General features: G+C 49.4%; 1 protein-coding gene across 1 annotated transcript; it reads right to left on the bottom strand.

The window, feature by feature from the left end:
• Positions 1-1,618: 1,618 nt before the first annotated feature.
• On the bottom strand, positions 1,619-15,591 carry LOC129679223 (alpha-actinin-1; the record flags this gene model as incomplete). The annotated part of the gene is made up of 12 exons (XM_055610192.1): positions 1,619-2,342; positions 3,570-3,728; positions 4,901-4,966; positions 5,408-5,488; positions 6,463-6,609; positions 7,873-8,052; positions 9,160-9,294; positions 9,518-9,700; positions 11,076-11,216; positions 11,634-11,742; positions 12,785-12,935; positions 15,444-15,591. Coding segments are annotated over 12 exons (1,659 nt in total), but the record flags the coding sequence as incomplete, so codon positions are not given.
• Positions 15,592-16,894: the final 1,303 nt, after the last annotated feature.

The following is a 16,894-nucleotide window of genomic DNA, read 5'->3' as shown; positions in this document are numbered from 1 at the left end:
AGGACAAGCATGTCTGCCCTCTCAAGGTTTTGAAACCAGGACCAGCCTACTTCTATGGCTTTCTCCACATAGATACTCTTGGAGTATCTACTGACCTTGCTACCATTCAACAGCAAACACAAGTGCTTCCCAAGGCAAATGTACTGCCTCACCTCTCAGTGGCCCAGTGGCCAGGCTCTTCCCTAGGCTGAGTGATCCAGAATGTCCCAAACCAATCCCTACAGGGTTTCACCGTAGACTTCTGTAGCCTAGCCCAGAAAGTTCTGATGGCTTTCGTCCCCTTAACTGAAGAAAAGAAAGAAAGAAAGGAGGAAAGGAAAGAAGGAAAGAAGGAAAGAAGGAAGGAAGGAAGGAAGGAAGGAAAAAGGAAGGAAAAAAAGGAAGGAAGAAAGAAAGGAAGGAAGACAGAAAAGAAAGAAAGAAAGAAAGAAAGAAAGAAAGAAAGAAAGAAAGAAAGAAAGAGGAAACCATTTATTTATTCAGTGTGTGAGAACATGTGTGCACAACCCAGGTGCCAGAGGACAACTTCTGAGAGTTGGTTCTCTCCACCTTGTGCGTTACAGGGATCACACTCAGGCCTCCAGGCTTGGCAAGGGGCCTCTACTCACTGAGCCATCCCATGGGACCCACTGGCCAACTTTTAAGTGATCCTTCCAACTGAACGGATTCCTTAAAACGGAACCTAGACTGGCCACAGCCAGCACACATACATACCGGTGCTCTCTGCACTCTGCTTACCACCACGTTCCTAACAGCGACACTTAAGTGCCAGCTCACCATTTTGGGGAGGCACAGCCACTGACTTAAAAACTGACTCCAGGCCAAACTCCCAGACATACCTACGTAACTCTGCTCACCAAATCCTCTTAACCATACGGTCATTTTCACTGTGCCAAAGCCTCAAGGAAGAGGGGGGTAGGAAGAAAGGAGGCGGGGCTTCTAATAACACAGCACTATGTATTCTTAGAATATACATAAGCTGGAGCTTATCAATGAGCTCCCTGAGATGCTAAACGGCTGCTATCTGTCCTACGTTTTGGGGGCTGAATTCAGTGCCCAGCACATGCTCATCACATACCCTGCCACCGAGCTATAGCCCCAGCCCTCTATGGGACATTTAGAGTAGGAAAGGAGACCACAACCCTGACATTATCCAAAACTGTCCCCCGAGGTGGAAATAAAGTAGTTGTGGAGGGGCATACAGAAGTCAGAGATACTACAGAGAACAAAGAGAGCTGGGCTCATCATCACGGGGTCCCTCATGCATTCATGACCTTTCAACTCCCGGTACGTCAAGGAGACCATCTTTTCCTCTTCAAAATAATCAAGACCGAACATACCAGGCTCAGAACCTAGAGGTGCGTGGGTACTACCCACGCCATTCTCGACACAGCCCACCCCCGCCTCTGGAAGTCAGCAAAAGGAGCAAAGTGTTGTCACGGGAGTGTTGTTTTAATACAGTCTGTGCCAAGCAACATCATAATCTCCAAGCTTGCCCTATCTTTAATAGGGCAATATTCAAATTTTTAAAAAAAAGTCTGCATCGAGAAAACAGGCCAGCCACACTTCTGAGGAGGCTTGAAAACGAGAAGCTATGAATTATCTTCTTCGAAAAGCAGCCATTTCAAAAGATTTTCTTTAATATCATAAAATATTCTCATGGACGAGTGAGCTAGCAAACACACATGCACCAATGTGCCTTTGACAAGAGTTACCCACCTACCCCACCCCCAAGTGGACATGAGATTGGAGAAATGAATACAGCAGACGGAACAGGTAGAAGGGAAAAAAATCAGTAAAAAGAATGGAATAAAACTTTGTGCTTGGTTATTTTCCTATGTCACAACAAAAACATTTCGGTGCAAATAGTTAATTTTTCCTCTTTTCCATTTAAGACTGGTGGAGAAAAAAATACTTTTTTCTATAATAAAATATGTAGTTTTTTGGTTGTTTTTTTTTTTAAACTTTTTTTAAACGTAACTTTTTTTTTTTTCCTTTTTTGCAGAAAATAATTTTGTAAACTGTCACTTTGCGGGCAGAGAGGGTCGGTGCCGCCTGGGTCGCAGCTAGTCCCCTTGGTGGCTGAGCTGAAACCAAACCCGGACAGGCGGAGGACTGGGCGGAGGAGGAGGAGCAGGGCAGAGCGCACGCGCAAGGGCCAGGGTGGGGGAGGCAGGGACGGGTTAGAGGTCACTCTCGCCGTACAGCGCCGTGGAGAAGGACATGTAGTCTAGAGCACCGGGCACGGAGTCGGGGCCCATGTAGGGGGCCATTCTCGCGATGCAGTACTCGGCCTGGTCAGGGGGCAGCTCCCGCCGCAGCTCATCCACCGTGATGTAATTCTGCGGAGAAAGCGTGGTCAGGGTCGCAAAGCTCAGCAGTGGCCGGAAAGCAACGCGGCACTGCCGCAAATATTAGGTCGCAAACTTGCCAGTAATGTTAGGGAACTTTTTTTTTAAATCTCTCCTAGTTCTCCTTGATCCATACAATACATGCAACAGAAATATCTGTGTGTATGTACATATATATTTTAAGTGCATACTATTTATTTATATACTATATATCGTATTTATATATTTTTTAAAACTCCATGCTTTGCATTTCAGTATCTACTTCAACTTCCTTCCAAACTAAATTATTTTCAAACTGATTCTTTTCATTCATCCTACTGGTTTATAAGAACCACGTGTTGGTTCAGTATCAACAGGTCCTCTGCCAGAATACATAAATTCCACACCCTTTCAACTGACCCCTTCTAAAGACCTCCATCAGTGTCTACTCTTAAGGAGTGTCCAGCAGAGTAAAATGAATGTTCAGTTTAGACATCACAGCTACAGGCCACTTTCTCAATGGCTCTGCAAAAGTGTATGCCTTGCCGTACACCTCAGCCAGCTCCCAGCCTGGGCCTCTGAATTTCCATTTTTTTCCCAGTAGGTAAATAAACTTGGAAACTGCTAATTTTAGGAGCTGAACGGCCTAGGACAGCGGTTCTCAACTTGGGGGTCGAATGAGCTTTTTCACAGTGGTTGCATACCAGATATTTACATTACGATTCATAAAAGTAACAGCGAAAATGATCTTATGATTGGAGTCGCTGCAAGATGAGGAACTGTATTAAAGGGTCACAGCATTAGGACTTAACTCACAGCTCCAAACCCTTCAACTGGGAGTCCCCTGGGACCCAGTGTAAGGAGGAGTGGGCTACCTTCCGGTCACTCCTGGAAGTCAGGTGACCACTTCCCCTCTCTGGGCGTTCTTCCTTTACAAAATTAGTCATTTCAAGTAGGTGGGTTCTGAGGATCCTACAAGGTGACAGGACTCATCCCAACTACACACTCCAAACCACTCTCTCTGCCTTTGCCTCCCTCATTTTGTACAAGCAGCTTTTGATGACCTGCTGTGTTCCTTAAGCCGATAACCATGTCCTGGCACCTTAACTGAGCCCAAGGGGTTACAGGCTAGGCAGAGATGCACTACAGCCAGGCCTAAGGAGACCCTGATGAGATGCTCTTATCCCAGCCCAACAGACGAGAGCCTAAGCAGTGCCAGAGGAGCCATAAGAGACCCACCTTATCTCCAGCGAGGATCTTGAAGGATGCCATGACCTGATCTGCCGTATCCGTGTCGGCTGTCTCTCGGGACATGAAGTCGATGAAGGCCTGGAACGTCACTACCCCTAGGCGGTTGGGGTCTACGATGCTCATGATGCGGGCGAATTCTGCCTCTCCCTGGAGGAAACAGTCAATCCACACCTGTCATCTAATGGCCTACTGTAACAGCTCAGGTGGACCTCCAGCCCTGAGTAGCCTAAGATTGGAACAGGAGGACACAAGAGACTTCTGATCTGGCTTAGGGTGCCCCAAGGGTGTGATAAAGACTCAGTAGTTGGGGACTCAGGACTTCCCACCCCCAACAGATGCTTGGGTTCCCTTTACAGAAAATAATAGTGGCATTAATTATAATGACAATAACAGCAGTACCAGCTAATACGCATACAGCATGTATTATATGCCAGCTACCATTCTAAATGTTTTGTAATCCATTTTATCATCACCACAACTAAATAAAATCACAGTATTTCCATGGTATGGAAATCTGAGGCCCAGAGAGGTAACTGACTTACCCAAGGTCACACAGGCAGTAGAGAGGAGTTGGGATTAGGACTCAGGGAGTCTGGCTCCAGTATCTGCTGTTTTTCTAATACTCTGAATTTCCTAAGTACCAGACTTGTGCACAGCACTTGCGGGCACTTTATTTGACTCTTACAACTACTCTGTGGGGCTTCCTTCACTGCATCTGAGACCACAAGCTATTAATGCCAAAACGGGATTTAGTGAGTACCCTTGTGGCCCAGCCCTTAGCTCCTCTGGGCATCCCATAGGCTCTGCACTTGGCTCAATGGACAGGAACCACCTATGTATCCAGCTATGTGTCCTGTACTGCTCAGAAAGCTGAAGTGGGGACATACTAAGGCTTGGGTCAAGGACTAAGGGATGGCAGGTATGAATGGAGCTATTATCAGGCCAGAAATATAAACCTCCATTCTCGCATGAGGCAAAGCAGAGCTATCAGTCTTGGGCGTGGCCATCCACAGTTGATGTCTACTGTGGGAGTGAAAAAAACAAAACAAAACAAAACAAAAACCTTTCTCCACACCAAGTACCATAAGATAAACTGGTTCAGAGACCAAGCTTTCCAGCCATGCCCTGGCCCCACGGATGGGCTGGTTTCCAGGTGCCATCTTCCCAAGGATGGGGACACAGGGTTCTCCTGGGGAGGATATTTCTAACCTAAGGGCCTCAGGTCCACCATTACTAAGACTTAGCTTCTCCAGTCAGGTGGCTGCCTCCCGGCCAGGACAACAGAGAGCCTGGCAGGTAGAAGATGGGGTTTACATTACCATGTTGTAACCCATGGAGATAAGGCAGGCGCGGAAATCATCTGTGTCCATCATGCCCGTCTTCTTCTGTGGGGCAGTGGCACCAAGACACAGGAGGGACAGACAGGTGGGAGGAGGAAAAGACAGCCAGAGGCCAGAAAGACAGCAGAAAGGAAGGGTGCAGTTCACGGTATGTAAATCACGAAGAGGCCAAAGAATGTAGGAGGGGTAGGTCAAAGGAGGTCAGAGCAAAGAAATGCAAAGAGATGTAGTCCACAGATCAGAAGTGATGAGGGAGAGGAGGCAGATACCCAAGCAGGGTCCCAGGGAAGATAACCGAGGGCAGAGGTCAGAAGTCAGAGAAACCCGACAGGGGGGCAGGCAGGGATAGCAAAAGAAGATGAGCCCCATGGCCCACAGGAAGGGAGACAGGGAGATTCAGACAGAGAGAGAAGAAAAAAAGGAGAAATGCGTTATTTCTCGCCCCAGAGGCCACCCTTGAGCGTGCTCCATGCAGGAGGCGAGTACCTGGGGGTCGTTGCCAATATCATAACCCAAGCTGATGAGGCAGGCTTTGAACTCTTCGGGACCCAGCGTGCCGGAGTGATCCTGGGGCCGTGGTGTGCCAGGCAGCGAGCCATGCGGTGCCAGGGAGGAGGAGGAGGAGGCCGTGAGGGGGGTGGGGGTGGGAGTGGGCCATGCCCCAGGGGGTGGAAGGTGGTGTGTGTAGGGAGACACAGGACGAAGGCATGCGGATGGAGAGGGTGGAGGGTAAAGGGTAGGGGAGAGGGGAAATAAAAGTGCACACAGTTAGACACACAGACGAGGTTCCGAAGGGGGGCCCTGTCCCTGGCACACGTCGTCCTGCTTGGGAAAGCAGGGCCAGAGGGGGACATGATGAGCCACAAGGGTGAGAAGCTCCCACAAGTGCCCCCAGGTTACCTGATGTCTCCCCAGAACCCTACCCTCCCGCCTCGCCAGGTACCTGGAGGGCAGTGAAGCAGGCAGGGGGTGGAGAGCACCTGACCCCATGCCCCACCTCCCTGTGGCTTTCCCCAAGCTCAGGGCACTGGGAATGTGCAGCCCACTGACAATGCAGCCTGTCCTGAAGCGGGCATGAGAACCCAGGACAGTGGACTTTAATGTCCCCCAATAGCAGGTCCCAAAGGCAGCCCGGATAGGGGCAGAGTCTCTTTTGGCTCCTTTGTCCCAAGGCAGAGGTAAGGGGCAGTCCCCACAGCCACAGCCACAGGGCTTTACTTATGGCTCTGGCAGCCTCATTCCCAAGAGTTGATTCCTCATAGGAGAGGAAGACTCAAGAATGAAGAGGACCTTTCCTCTCTTTGCCCACATTTTCTATAGGAATGCAATGAAAGCTTACAGGGCAAGGCAGCCTTTCCAAGGCCAGCTCAGAACACCTGGCTCTAAGCGATATACTAAGTCAGGGCAGGCTGTTATATCAGTGCCTTCCTCTCTCTCCTCACCTAACCCCAGGACCAGGCTCATGCCCTGGGCAGTGCCCTCCAGGGCTCTGGGTCGGGGGTTGGGAGCCACTCTAGGTGAGCAATGAGTGGGACTCTCACCCGGTCAAAGTGGTTGAAGGAGGCCCGGAACTCGTTCATCTGCTCCTGGCTGATGCCTTTGGCATCCCGGGTCAAGATCTGGTTCTCCACTTCATTGATGGTCCTGGCAATGGTGGTGAGCAGCTGCTCCCAGCCCACACGGATGTGCTAGGAGCAAAGTGGTGAGCCCGTCAGAGAGGAGTGCCAGGCCTGGGCTGCCTAGCTAGTCCTCCTCCCAACTCAAAAATGGCCAAAGTAGGGGCTAGAGAAATGGCTCGGTGGTGAAGAGCATTTATTGTTCCTCCAGAGTACCCGGGTTCTATTGTCAGCACCCATATGGCGGCTCACAACCATCTATGATTCAAATTCTAGGGCATTTACCCTCTTCTAGCCTTCTTGGGCACCAGGAGCAGACATGGCACACAGACATACACTCAGGCAAAACACCCATAGCTGTAAAATAAATACACTATTTGTAAAGGCCAAAACAGCTAACTTGACCTTCTATCTGGAGTTACGGTATCACCATCAAGAGGGACTGACAGAGCACACTCTACCAGGAGAAGGACACCCTAACCTGAAAGGGGCAGGAAGGAACAGGCCTCTGCCTGGAAGAACGAGACGCAGATTTGCCAGAGGAACTCAGTTAGTGAAGGAAGGTAAATTTTGTGGCGGGGGGGAAAAAAAACCCTAAAGAACAAAAAATGGAATGACTCCCTCTCGGCAAGTCCTACCTCCCAACCACACATACGGGCACACACACCCACAAATAAGCCTTTGGTCAAAACAAATACAGCTGGCAGCACACAACGGCCTTCTGGTCAACGACAGGCCAAATACAACATGGTAGTCTCAGTGACCACATAGTTACAGGGCAACTACGCAGCCTCGGATATTTGAACAATGAGGAAATCACTTAACGAGGCAAACCTAGAAACAACACGCTATCATTAAAGATGAATAGCTAAGCCAGAGAGTTCTTGAGCCTACTAGTATCAAAATCACCAGGGGGTGCTTACTAAAAATTTAGGTTTCATGGGCCGGGCAGTGGTGGCACACGCCTTTAAATCTTAGCAGAGGCAGAGGCACGTGGATTTCTGAGTTTAAGGCCGGCCTGGTCTACAAAGCTGAGTCCAGGACAGCCAGGGTTACACAGAGAAGCCTGTCTCAAAAACAAAACAAAACAAAAGATTCATTAAGTTCTACCCCGGAACAAATTAATTGAATTCTGGAGCTAGGGACCAGATGTGCACACTTGCAACAAGTTCTCCGGGGCATCCAGAAGGTACTGCAGATTGAAGGCACAGAGCTTCAGGGGTAGAGAGAGCATTCCTCCCGCTCCACCCAAGTTCACTGGGAGATGCTATCCTGAGTGGAGGCTAGGAAGGGCCCCTGGCGTCCTCCCTCGGAAGCAGGGCCGGGCCTCTTTACCTCCATGGTGTAGTTCGTGTGCTTATTGTCAAAGATGAGCGCCTCCTGGATGAGCTGGTGGTCACACTCCAGCTGGTCAATCTTCGGCTTATAGTTGACGATGCTCTTTTCATACTGCCGCAGGTGGCTCAGTTGGTCCTCCAGGGTGCCGTGCATCTCAATGGAGATCCTCCCAATCTCCTGCTCAGCAGGGAGGAGACGTCCTGTCAGACCACCCCACTTTGCACTCACGGGGCAGGGGCCAGTCCCTCGCGGCCACCTCTGCTAGTATCACGGCCCTAGAGAGGCCAACGCTGCCAACACTTGGCATGAAAACATATTTAGCATGGATGTACCTTGCTGAGGAAGCTACACCCTATAGTTCTATAATAAGCCTTGACTCTGGCTGAAATATCTTCCACTAACCACATATCTCTCAGCCTGAGGAGAGGGTTGGCATGCAGGATCAATGGCTGACCTGGGTGCTCGTTCTTTTGCTAGCCATTTAAATACTTTCCAGAGCCTTGTTCCCAACCATCTCCCATCTATTACCTGTTAAGCCAGGCCCTCTCATATTTCTCAGTTGACCTAGTATGCGCCTCATGCCTCCTCTATAACTATTTTTGCTCCTGCTGCTTTGCCTCCTAGGATGGCTGTCCGGGCCCCACTGAGTCCCACCCATCCCCGTAAGCCAGTCCTAATGTACACTTCCGCCAGCCATTCACTCATGTACGTGGTTCTAGGCGCAAGCAGTTTTGTTCATTCAGGCCAGTGCTGTCAATATTTATCGAGCATTTACAAGTAGAGTCTTGGAGATGCATGCACAAGAGCATGTGTGCATGTGTGTGGGCGTGTGTGTGGGCGTGTAGATCCACATAAACTTGACTTGGACTCTGAGCTCAAGATGCTCAGTGATCACACTCTGGCCACACTTTGCCCTGATACTCTGCATCCCACAAAATATTCTATACTTGTTAACAGGCTCAGTCTCTTTCTGAAAAGGATCAGGCCTGCTGCCAGGAAGCAGTAACAGAGACAAGGCAACTCCGAGGGAGTGAGCTCACCCAGGCATCCAGTTGCCCTTCCTGTGGAACTTTCATAGACAGTTCCTTAATAGCGTCCAACTCTGCTCCAATCAGACACAGGGATCAACCCATCAGCATCCCCTGCAACTGAACTATCATCATGGTTTCCCATCTCAGTCCCCCATGGTCTGCTTCCTAGTAAGCACATGACTTGGCTGGCAGGAATGGTGCTACGTAGGTAGAGACAGAACATACCCAGCTTGCTTCCCGTGACAAAACTCACCTCCATCTTGGTCTGGATCCAGGGCCCAATGACATTGGCTTGTGCCCCAAACTGCTTGCGTAACCTCTCATTGTGCTGCTGGCGGGCATGCTCCTCTGTTAGAGCCTGGTCCCTCCGGGGCACCAGCTGCCGTACCTGAAGGAGGAACAACCACGGGACTCTGTGGGTAGGCCAGAAACCCGTCACATACTCTCAGGTGAGAAAATGGGAGACCCATTTTCAGAATGCAACAAGAGTGAAGATGTCAGCTTGGACCGGAAATTCATTTGATGATGAATAAATGAAAACTAATGAGATAAAGATAAAAATTCTGCCCTTAAAAAAAAAATGTACAATGCCCACCAGCCCTTCAACTTACATGGTCCCATTTGCCATTGATCTCCTGAGGCGTGATGGTTGTATAGGGGTTGGTGCCCGCCATGTTGACATGGTAGGTCTGAACAATCTTGGACACTTCATTGTGGATGCCCAGGATAGCCAGGCGCTCCTTGTCTGCATCCGGGAGGGTGGCCTTGAACTGCTCATGGGCTGTGGTCAGTCCCTGAAAAGACAAGTGGCAGGATTAGTATTGATACTCAGAAGAGTGCTCTCCTCAGACAAGACAAGCAGAGGAAACCCAGGAGGTCCCAAATAAAGGGTTGAAGGGTCCTGAAGCTCAAGTTTGAAGACCTGGAGCCATCAAATCAAGCTCTTATGACAGAGAGCCAGCAGGGCAGGGGAGTTAGAGAGAGGGAAAGGCAGAGCCAGCTGAGCCACAGCTGTATCCTGGGAGCTGGTACAGTTAGCAGCCACCGTTTGGGGGCGTTCAATACCCTACTGTGAGAGCAGTGATGTGAGGGCGGAGCTAGCCCTGCTCCCCAGGTCACCTCCTCCAACAGTAGCTCCTTCAGCTTCCCGGAGACCACCCTTTTCTCTTCCTCTGCCTTGAGAAGGCTGTTTCTGAAGACATGCATCAACATACTCAACTTAGGCAGCGGTTGGAACAGAGTGCATGGCTTCACGTATACTAGACGAGGACTCTATCAACTGAGCTATATCCCTAGCCCTGCAAACGTTTTGATCTAATGCTTTACAGTTACATAAGAATTGAGGAAGGTGGGGGCCGATGGGAGCACTAGGCTTAGTGTTAAAAGTCAAGGTTTGGGACATGCTATTTCCCAAGTATATAAATATTTTTTTTAATATACAATAGTCTACATTTTTGTATGTACAAAAGAAAAGGTACAAAGAACACATAAATAAATACATTTACCTATATATGCAAATACTATGATCAGACTACTTACCGCTGAAAAAGGGAGCAGGGGGCTAGAAAGGCCTATGGGAGGGAAATCTTGTTTTAGCACCCCTTTATCTTTAGGATATCATAGTATGGACATATATTGGCTTGTCAAAATATTTCAAGTGCTAGGCTGGGTATGGTGGCATATTCCTTTAGTCCCAGCACTTGGGTGGCAGGGGCAGGAGGTGCTCTGTGAGTGTGAAGCCAGCATAGTCTACATAATGAGTTCCAGACTGGCCAGGAGTACATAGTGAGACCCTATCTTAAAATAAAAAAGGGGGGGGGGGGGGGGGGGAGCTAGAGAGATGACTCAGCAGTTAACAGCACTTGATGCTCTTGCAGAGGACCAGGATTCAGTTCCCAGTATACACATGACCACCACCAACCATCTGTAACTCCAGTTCCAGGGGGATCTGGGCACTGTATGCATATGTGGTATACGTACATACATGTAGGCAAAACACCCAGCTGCACAACAAATAAATCTTAAAACAAAACAAAAACAAAAAACAAAAAACAAAAAACAACCCCAAAACTAAATGTGATTTCATATGCCAATACTTTAGTCTATGGAACCCTTGGGGTATTGCTCCTCAGTTTATCCTAAAGAGGGTCAGCCCCCTGCGATGCCCACCTGGATCTCCTCGATGGTATGCACGATGAAGGTGTCCTGCAGGTCCTCCATGGCTCCCTCCATCCAGTTGTTGAAGGGCGCAGCCCTCTTGGCATACTCCAGGTACAGCTGATCGATGGTCTCCAGCAGTTTCTCTGTTCGCTGGGACGACCAAGTGGGGCGGGATGTTTAGCGGAGTGACACCCAGAGTCAAGCCCCCAGACAGCTTGGTCTAGAGCCACTAGACTGGATGAGGCGGAAAGAACCAGTTCTAGAGCGGCTCTGGGTTTTGGTTGTCAACTGACAGACAGGTCGTCTGACGTTGGTATTACTTGTCCTGGCCTCACGAGGGTCTGGTTTACAGAACAGGACAACTCTCAAAAGGCTGGGCTGACAAGTTCACTGAACTGCAGGGTGAGTTATAGTTGGGACAGGAGGAGGATCTCCACTCCCACATTCTGGGTCAAAGCGAGTCATCCCATTTAGGCCAGGGATCGGGATGGTCCAGGGAACCATGACCGCTTACAAAGCAAAGAACCAGGGGGAAGGAAGAGGCGCGTGGCACAGTGGGGTCCTCACCTCTAAAGCTTCCCTCCGCTTCTGAGTGAGGGCCCCTAGATTGTCCCACTGGTCACAGATCTTTTGGCAACGAGCATTGACGCTTGGTGAGTCGTAATAGTCCAGCTCGCTGTGGAGCGGGAAGAGACAAGGAGTCACGTGATGAGCGACATAGGTTGAGGGGGGTGGGAAGACCATCATTCCTGTCCCTGGGGATGTTAGGAGCACTAACAGTGCTGGAGGGACTGGGGGCGCTCTTCTCTGCACACCTTCTGACACCCTCCCATGCCTGCCTCTTTGGCATTCAAGAAACCGGGAGCAGGAAAACCGAAGGCGGCTGCTCCCCTCCAAAAACTGCACCGACCCCCCTCCCAAACCAAAGTTTGTGGTGACTTTTAACGGCCAATAGCAGAAAGCTGCTAAGGCCTAAGGCTCAGAGCCCAGGACTAGGGCTTGGGAGCTGGGCATAGTGACTCATGTCTGTAACCTCAGCACTCTCCCGAGGAGCTGAGACAGGAGAACTGCCACACGTCTGAGGCTAACCTGAGCTACACACTGAGTTCTTAGGTCAGCCTAGGCTACAGTTTGAGCCCTGTCTCAAGAGAAAGCAAAGAAAACAAAATCTGGGCTGGCAAGATGGTCCAGTGGGTGAAGGCACTTGTGTGCAAGCCTGAAGACCCGAGTTCAAGCCCTGCAGCCCACAGTAAAAGCAGAGTTGAGAAACCACTTCCTTCAAGTTGTCCACCGACCACAACTGCACCATGGCAGGCACATGCCTGTGTGCACACACATACACTCTCACACAATTTAAAAACAAAACAAGAAAGTATGAAAGTGTAACAAACCCCATTACTTTTAAGCTAACAGGAAGAAAAATAGTTAAAAGGCAAAATCAAATAAAACAGGGTTTCGGTACCCTCTGGTCCTGCCCTGGTCATAGGTGATGGCCAAATGTCTGCACAAGAACGGAATGTTTCAGGCTCTCTCCCACCAGGAAGGGGCCTTGCCTTCTGCACCGCCTCCTTTCCCATGTGGGCACAACTCTCCTTCCCTCTCAAGCAGCGTCTGTCTGTAGCTCCCCTTACTTCCCACCCTCACGCAGAGCAGCTGAAAAAGCAGACCTCAGCGTCACACTGGGGCCACCACAGGGAGAGAGATCAGAGCAGGCCTACTTGAGCTCCTGGGCGATGGCAGCGATCTGCTCCACTCGGTCCTGGTGGGCAGCCAGGTCACTCTCGAAGGCTTCGTGCTTCTTGAGGAGGGCCTTGATCTCGGACAAAGTGGCTGTCTCGTAATCCTTCTGCCGCAGCATGGCTTCTTTGCCTGGGGTGAGCGGGGGAGAGACACAGCTGAGCAAGAGCTGGGCAACCGTGTTTTTCTGGTCATCTAATTCTTGCGCCCCAGATGCTCTGCTTGCTGGGATATTTCCCATGGAGGTGCTCACTGTACAGCAATCAAAGGAGTAAGAGAGATGTGCAGCAAAAATATCCAATTATGAGGAGAGACTGGGAAGACCACTGCCTTCCAGGAAGCATTTCCAGGGCACTTAAATTAGTTGTATATGAAGGCCATACAGGAATATAACAACAGGAAACACAGCAATCTACGCCCCATGGAAGAATCAGGAAAATCAATAAAACAAAACAACCAAGCCAAGCGCTTCATAGGTACTGGCTTTAGAATGTCCCTAGTTACTATGGATGAGTCCTGGGAGCCTTTCGGGGACCCCCTTCCCAGACATTCTCTGTGTAGTCAGTACGTCGAGGCCCTCTGCCGCTTGCATCCACTGGCGGCTTGAGCCTCCTCAGACCATCACTAACGTCCTTGCTCTAGGGCAAGGGTGGCTCTTGCATTTTGGGGCCTGTTCTAAGAGAAGGGAGGCGGGAATGAGAAAAGATCTCCCTATAAAGCTTCCAAGCTGCTCTGTGTGTGCACCATCACAGGACTCTCATACCTTCTTGGTCCATGGCTAAGAGCCAATAGTACAGCATTTCTTTCTATCTTCTGGTATTGATCTCCCCTCCCCCAAATCATAGCAGAGTAAGCTTAAATTTAATTTACAAATAAACACATTGATCTACTCCTGTATAAATTCTGTCTTCTGCCTTAACTATTTAGCAGCACACACACATCAGAATCTCCTGTGGCTTCATGGTCTTCCTGGGTGCAGTGGTCCTTCAGGATCTATAGGGGACTTATTCTCAGGACCCCTAAGGATACCAAAACCCCAAGATGCTCAAATCCCATATACAAAAGGGAACAGTATATGCATATAATCTCCATATGTTCTCCCATATATTTTAAAGCATTCAGGTTGCTTACAGTGTAAATGCTATATAACTAGCTGTACAGCCATATTCTTCAGGGAATTATGACAAGAAAAGTCTGTATGAGCTCAACCCAGACTTAATTCCCTTTTGCTTTTAATATTTTGCTTCAAAGTTGCTTGAATTCAGAGACACAGAACGCACAGATGTGGGTATTTTCTTGGCCAGATTCCTCCAAGAGCGCTTCTCACTGCTCTGTATGCCCCACACCCTATCCCCATCCCCAGCCTGCCCTGTGGTAAATGTCACTTCAGATACTCCTGTGCACACAACTTCCTCAGAGGTTAGGGTTGATTCCTTAGTCTCAAGAAGTGGAATTCCAGTTGGGTGTGGTGGCGCATGCCTTTAATCCCAGCACTAGGAAGGCAGAGGCAGGTGGATCTCTGAGTTCCAGGACAGCCTGGTCTTCACTCTGAGTTCTAGGTTAGCCAAGGCTACAGGATGAAAATGTTTCGAACCAAAACAAAAATAAAACAAAAAACCACAAGTGGGTGGATCGGTGTCATCCAATCCCCCCCCCAACTTTGTACTTCTATGGGATCCTAAATGCACCCCCTTAGCTGGGTGTTTTCCTACCAAGCCAGGCCACTCTCAGATGACTACAGAATGTGATTCTCCCTCTTCACTTCCAGCCCCAGGCCAAAAGAGGACAAACCAGAGCTGAATAAAGAAATCTTACAGCACCAGTGACCACTGGCTCTGCCTCGGGGGCTCCAGCCAATGCGGCCAGAAGAGCACAAGGAAACAGGCAGGAGCTAGTCCTCTCTGTATTCGTGTTTCCCAACCTTCCTAATGCCGTGACCCTTTAATAAAGTTCCCCATGTTGTGGTGACCCCCCCCCAACCATAACATTTTGTTTTTGTTGCTACTTCATAACTGTAATTTTGCTACTCTTATGAATCATAAATATCTGTGTTTTCTGATGGTCTTAGGCAACTCCTATGAAAGGAATGTTTGACCCCCACAGGGGACATGACCCATGGGTTGAGAACAACTGCTCTAACCCAAGGCAGCCTCTGAGAAAAAGCCCAATCCCATATAACAACCTTGGCCATCAATAAGCAGACACCAGACACCAGCCTAGGCAACAGGAGGGTCAGCAGATTTGGAAACAGACAAACTGACCCTGCTTCTCAGGGACAGTGGTCAGGGCTGACAGCCACACTGAAGGACTGAGAAAAAAACAAACACGGCGGTGAGAACAGAAAAGAGCAGTGCTCTCACAAAACCGCTGGCAGGAATTCTTCTCAGCATGCCTGCGACCTCACCATTTAATTCTTACAAACTCAGGAGGCTGGCACTACCGTCACAACTTCACAAACACAAAACTGAAGCAACCCATAGGGTAATGAACTTGTCTGATGCCAGAGAACTATTAAGAGACAGACAAGACAACACACACAAAAGCAGATGAAAGGAATTGTAGCGGGTGGCCAGGTGAGAGTCAGAAAGGAGAAACTGGGAGGCAGCAGAAACCGGGGAGGTGGAGCTGGCTCTGGCTCACCATCTGTCCAGGCTTCGTGGATGGAGGCTTTCTGCCGGAACTTCTCTGCCAGGTGGTCCAACCTCTCGAGCCTCCGGATTTCATTCAGCAGCCACTCCTCGTAGCCCTTCTCTGCCTGTTCCAGGCAACCCCAGGCATTGTTGATATCCTGCAGAGATGGGAGCACGGGCTCAGAGAACGGGAAGGGGCTGCAGCCTTCCAGAGATGCTTCCCCATAAACATCACAGTCAACTGTCCCACCTCACTCTTCCAGCTCATTAGCATTTCCTGGCCTCCCGAACAGGGAGTGGAGTCTGAGCCCACACTGGCCATGGAGCCATGGAGCCCTCCTGTTCTGACTAGCTTCCAACGGGATCCTGGCCAGTCTCAGAGGTCCAGGAACAAGCCAGGGGACCAGACCAATTAAAAATGAAGCAAGCCGACCCTAGAGCCTCCAAGATATGTGTCGTCTTAGTAAGCTAAGAGTCCCAGATCCTGGCCTTTCGGCTCTGGACAGTAGCTTGGATGAGGGAATCAGCCGTGATCCTGAGAAGAAAGAAATGCATGTGGCCTTTGCACAGGTACCTTACAGTTAGCACCAGACACCCAGATGGAACAGCAAGAGCAGTGTGAGCGTTAACTATCCCCCTGGCCACGAAGTGGGCATCTGCCCCACATAGGTGGCACTCGCTCTATTTCTCAAATAGATGTTAGCTAATAGTGACTCTAACAACCCCAACGCACCCGATTAAGCCCCAAACTCTAAAGGACTGGTGCTCCAGACTGCTTCCATGACAGATACCACAGGCCTTTTTTCTCCCTACAAGATCAACTTGCTCCTGCCTCCTCCCACTTGGCCTGTCCTGCTCAATATGTCTGGGTTCTGTTTGTTTGTTTGCTGTTGTTGTTTCTCCTTGTTTGAAAGGAAAAAAGGTTCTGCCTTGATGAATCTGTCCTGTGTTCTCCTGGCTCATAAAGTGCCGGGACAGGATAAAGGGGAAGAAGTGACAAAAAGACAAAAGGGACAGAAGGGAAGAGCACTCATGATACAGAAAGTTGACTGCATCATTAGGATTTTGGTTTTATTTTCTAAACAGGGCCTAGCTATATAGCCTAGGCAGGCCTCAAGCTTGCTGTGATCCTCCTTCCCCTGGCTCCCAAGAGTTGGGATTATAGACATGAATGTTTATAATGTCACACTCAACTTGACACAGGTGTTTTTGTTTGAAAGAATCTTATTATATGGAATAGGCTTTGAGACTCACTTAGAATTATGTTTATACATAAAGATTAAAACTGGACTTGTCAGCACAGGTCTGTAATCCTAGCTACTTCGAACACCAAGGTAGGAGAATCGCAAGTACAAGGCCTTCATAGGCTTCAGGCTGAATCCTAGGACAGCCTGAATGAGTTAACAAGATCCTATCTCACAGAAAAAAATAAGGAGGCCTGGGGATATGGCCTTGTATCAG

This window comes from Psammomys obesus, unplaced genomic scaffold, assembly GCF_907164565.1.
Source record: "Psammomys obesus unplaced genomic scaffold, mPsaObe1.curated_primary_1811, whole genome shotgun sequence".
NCBI classification, from domain to species: Eukaryota; Metazoa; Chordata; class Mammalia; order Rodentia; family Muridae; genus Psammomys; species Psammomys obesus.
Note: the sequence above shows the minus strand (reverse complement) of the source record. Positions and strands in the feature narration are given on the sequence as shown.